Below are 4,368 nucleotides of genomic sequence, written 5' to 3' on the forward strand. Positions count from 1 at the left end.
TTTGTATCATAGGATATGTAAATTACTGCGTAACAATTTACAGAATTCTATACTGATTTTTTTTAGAGTGTAGTAGTCGGCGGTCTTGTTGGCCTGCTGCCGGAGCAACTCTTCTCGAGCAGAAGACTGACATCACGTCGACACGCAAAGAGCTTGCTCCCCGGCCGCGGAGGAAGAGCGGGCAGCCTTTACAGCACCGCGGGGACCGAGAGGGCTGGGTGGTGGGCTGGTGTTGGGGAAGGTCCGGGGCTCTGGGAACAAGCCAGGAGGAGGAACCGCGAGCCCGCGCTGGCGAGATCGAAACAAAGTTATTAGCGGAATCTCTTGTTACACCAGTTACGAAAACCAGCTGTAAATCTAGCGCACATTGTATATATAAGTAACATCATGATTAAATGCACCACGGAACTAGGAAAAGGTTGTAAAGAACGAGTTATGTGACTCTTTGCGAACATATTACTTAGGTCAATTTCTTCATGTTTATTCAATGCATACAAAAATGCTTCGCTTCCAAAGTTCAAAGATACATCAGAATCAATATTTAAAAAATGTAGTCAATTTTCCTGATATCCTGAATTGCACGAAATATGGAATGATGAATCGCTGGGTTTGATTTCAATTCGAACATTTTTGGACTGACAAAAACAATTTAATGTTGATTCGAAACACCCACACCCACCCCAGTTGGGGCTTTCGCAGTGCTGTCAACGTGTCGGTACTATACCTATCGGTAATAAGTGCACGTGACTTGTTGGTAAAAAAAAATGATGTAAAGCGATCCCCAATAATTGTTTCCTTTTGCGTTGTGTGTGTGGGGGGAGACTAAGAAAGGGATGGAGAAAAGGGGTTGCGCGAGACAGTCGTGTGTGGTGCTCACCCTGGCCGCCTCACTGCTTGGTGAACAGGCGTGATCCTGGGGGAGGGGAGCGGAGGGGAGGAGGGGAAGGGGAGAAGGGGAGGGGGAGTAGAGGGGACGAACCTGCTCCCCCTCCCTTCTGCCGCATGACGCTTCGCGACACGGCCAGTTTATGACCGGTCATTCCGCATCATTTCCCCAGCATGCGGCCAGCAGGCCGAGAGCGGGGAGAGAGAGAGAGAGATAGAGAGAGAGAGGGAGGGAGAGAGAGAGAGAGAGAGAGAGAGAGAGAGAGAGAGAGAGAAGGAAAAGGGGGGGGGAGGGAGCGGGTAGGGATCCCCCCGCTCGGCCGGAGGAGCAGAGGAATATTGAAATAAAAGTGACTGTCTCGTTAGTGAATTCATAGATCCGGGGGTCAGAGTGTGTGCGGCACAGCCTCGGCCCGCTACGTGTTTTATTTACTGTGAACGCCGCGCGCACCCCTCCCTTCCCCTCTCCTCCCCTCCTCCCTCCTCCCTCCTCCCCCTCTCCTCCTCCCCTCCTCTCCCTTCACCCCCCCGTCTGTCAGACAGTCGGTCCGCCGTGTGCTCGTCCGTCGATCTGTCCCGCGCCCCAGTCTGCTGCTGCTGCTGCTGCCCTGCCCGCCACTACCACCCTTTTATACGCTTCCCGTTTTGTGTGTCGTTTGTTTGCCGTTTTGCTCAGAGACTCGCACTCACCCTCCCGCGTCGTCCGCCCCCCCCCCCTCTACATGGAAATCCAATGAACACAACCCCTTGTATAGCAGTAGAATAAAACAGGTGTTTTTTTGTTTGTTTTGTTTTTTCAACGAGCGAAGTAGAAAGTTGCACACCTACACGTTAAACGCTAAATGTTAACTTGAACCTGCGGTTCATCCGAGTTTGTGCACAAAAATGCTATAGTTTTTCCCAAAGAAATGCTTAAAAATGTTGAAATAAGCGCAGTAAAAGTATGCAAAAAATTCGATCATCATAATCCGCTTTGATAAAAGACACAAAATCCAGCGGTGCCGACCGAATCGCAAGAATTCAGGAAATGGTGGGTCCACCCCTGGTTTTTATTCCTTTAATTTTTTTCACCCACCCCCCTCTTATTCTCTTACCCCATTTGCCGTCCCTTCCCCCTGCGCCCTCCCTTCCCCTCCGAACGGCTCGTTCATCACGCAGCGAGCTGATATTATAATTCAGCACGTCCCATTAAAGTCGCTGTACTCGAGAAGGTATATACTGCTCGAAGGAGCGTCGTCGTCTGCCTGCGCTCACTGATAGTTTTTTTTCACCCTCATGGTGTATACGGCATGCCTTCTCTGTTGAAACGAAAAAGAAAGAAAAAGAAGCATTATACTTGATGTGCTTCAAATCGGGCGTGCGCTCTGTATGAAAAATTAAGCTTTATTTTATTGCGATTCATTGCACCGACGAACCATATAGCATTGTCAAAATGTATAAATCTACGCATTGCCGTGGTCTTAAAAACTACCAATAATTATGGTTGAAGTGTATTGTCCCGGGGTATGGTGGGGCACCTGATGCGCAAGGTGGAGTGGGGTGGGGTTGGAAGTGCTGGAAAATTTCCAGAATTTTTTTTGGAAAAAGAATGAAAATTTTCGAAAAGTTTTCTGAAATTTCCAACCGTGGGAAAACTATGAGCTATACCTGTAGCCTGCAGTAAGGGTATTTTCAGTAATAAATCAAACGATACATTGTTCGCGCCAGGCCTCTGTTTAAACCACATATTTGGGCCACAGCTGTGAGATATATCGGGTACTAACCATAAAGATTGAAGTGCTAATTGAGCTTCGGAATAGCCTTCGCTTCTATTACCCAGCATACGTATAGAGTTTCCGCTTTACCAATCATAATTCTGACCCTATAATGTCCATAAGGCATGATAGGAACATTTGGACAAGTCCAGTCAATTGGGGCATCATTGAACTCGTAAACTCCCTGTTAATAAAAATCATAACGGACCTCACAGTTATAATACTCTTGTGTTTGAACTATGAAGCAGCAACAATTTTCACCATCCAAGCTGAAGATGACACAAAAAGAAGTACATACGTAACAGAGTGATGATATTAGGCATCGGGTCAAATTACTTACAGCTTTAAACATGCACGCGCCTTTAACTTCTCTCTTCTTTAAAACCACCTCGTAAAATCCAGGAATATTTACTTTAAGAGTTTGGCATGCCTTGTTGTTAAATTTAAAGACAAATGCGTTTTCCTTCCACTGGTTGTTTGACCGAACATCGACAATTGTTTTCGCCTGTTAGATGACATCGTACGTAAGTACGTAATATGCAGATGGTAGTACCATATTGTCTCTCAGAGTCAATATTCGACTACTACAGTCAAGAATCGGTTAAAACAGTTCATGTAGTTTCTAGAAACTTATTATTAGGTTATCTGTCCGAATACCAACAAATGTATACATCCGTATAGATAATATTAGCTGGCAGAGCGACTATTTTTTTCCCGTGATGCTTGAATGTTACCTACTTCTATTTGCAACATCTTACCCATTCGTTGTCCCCAAAAATGCCACTTGTAGACGTCACATTGCCCGTCAGTCGCTGCAACGCCTTTGGTTTCAGAGGGTTGAAGTGGGTGGCACGCACCCACCATCTCCAGGGAAGCGGGCGGTTGTCGGGTTCACACATGTAAAAGCGCTCCGCGTAAGCAATGTAAGGGCCCTATCACAAATATGAAATGGAAACCTGCTTGTAGTTAGGAAAACCGTCGCATTGCCGTGTGAAAAATTTCCTCGTAAAGTTACGACATTTCTTCTAATTTTGAATTACAAACAATGTTGTAAATTTACAGCGGACTAATTTTTGCTCCTCGATTAATTCCAAGTCGATAGGAAGTGATTGTAATTTTACAACTTCAAGATGTAATTTTACGGACTTATATTCAGGAAAATTTTCCTGCAAACTAACGAGTATTTTTCACAGTGTGAAGGCTTACTTTTGAAAATAACATCAAGGGAGGCCTGATCATAATGGCCTCACACTTTATGTTATTTGACAGATCCGTTTTCTATGTGGTCACGGCAAAGGTACATAGGCAACATCGGCCGAATTTGAAATAATTGGCCTTCAGAAAAGGTTACAACCTACTATCACAGAGTTGATAACTCTGCCGTGGATGCCTGCCGAGAACATGAGTGCTAGAATCACGAGTATGCTTGCCATGATCCCCGGGACACTGTTTCAGCCGTACTCGACGAAACTGCATGCTGGAGCAATGTCGAGCAATGTGCTGCGACCATGCGTGACCCACTGGTGTGACCAGCTGCCGTGCGAACGAAAGCGAAAAGGGCATGGGACGCAGAAGATCAGTCAGTAGAGCGGGATATTATACCGTGATAATACGCGACCCAAAATGTTGCCAGCGGCATTTCCGGTATTGGTCTAGCCATAGACAGTGGCGTTCGTAAACGAGCTGATCGCGATTGTGGTTCGCGTGGGATGAAAGTGTGACCTCCAGG

General features: G+C 46.0%; 2 protein-coding genes across 2 annotated transcripts in view; one reads left to right on the top strand and one right to left on the bottom strand.

The window, feature by feature from the left end:
- LOC113211880 (paired mesoderm homeobox protein 2B-like) overlaps positions 1-4,368 on the top strand; it is a 38,548-nt gene that overhangs the window by 17,204 nt on the left and 16,976 nt on the right. The gene's annotated exons all lie outside the window — the stretch shown is intronic.
- Positions 153-3,566, bottom strand: LOC113211881 (uncharacterized). The gene is made up of 4 exons (XM_026430400.2): positions 3,398-3,566; positions 2,980-3,144; positions 2,649-2,823; positions 153-288 (listed from the first exon to the last, which is right to left on the bottom strand). Exons 1-3 carry the CDS (start codon positions 3,536-3,538, stop codon positions 2,665-2,667), a joined length of 465 nt encoding a protein of 154 aa, XP_026286185.1. The 5' UTR covers positions 3,539-3,566; the 3' UTR covers positions 153-288; positions 2,649-2,664.

Source organism: Frankliniella occidentalis, unplaced genomic scaffold (assembly GCF_000697945.3).
Source record: "Frankliniella occidentalis isolate FOCC.00 unplaced genomic scaffold, Focc_3.1 Scaffold9, whole genome shotgun sequence".
Classification (NCBI taxonomy): domain Eukaryota; kingdom Metazoa; phylum Arthropoda; class Insecta; order Thysanoptera; family Thripidae; genus Frankliniella; species Frankliniella occidentalis.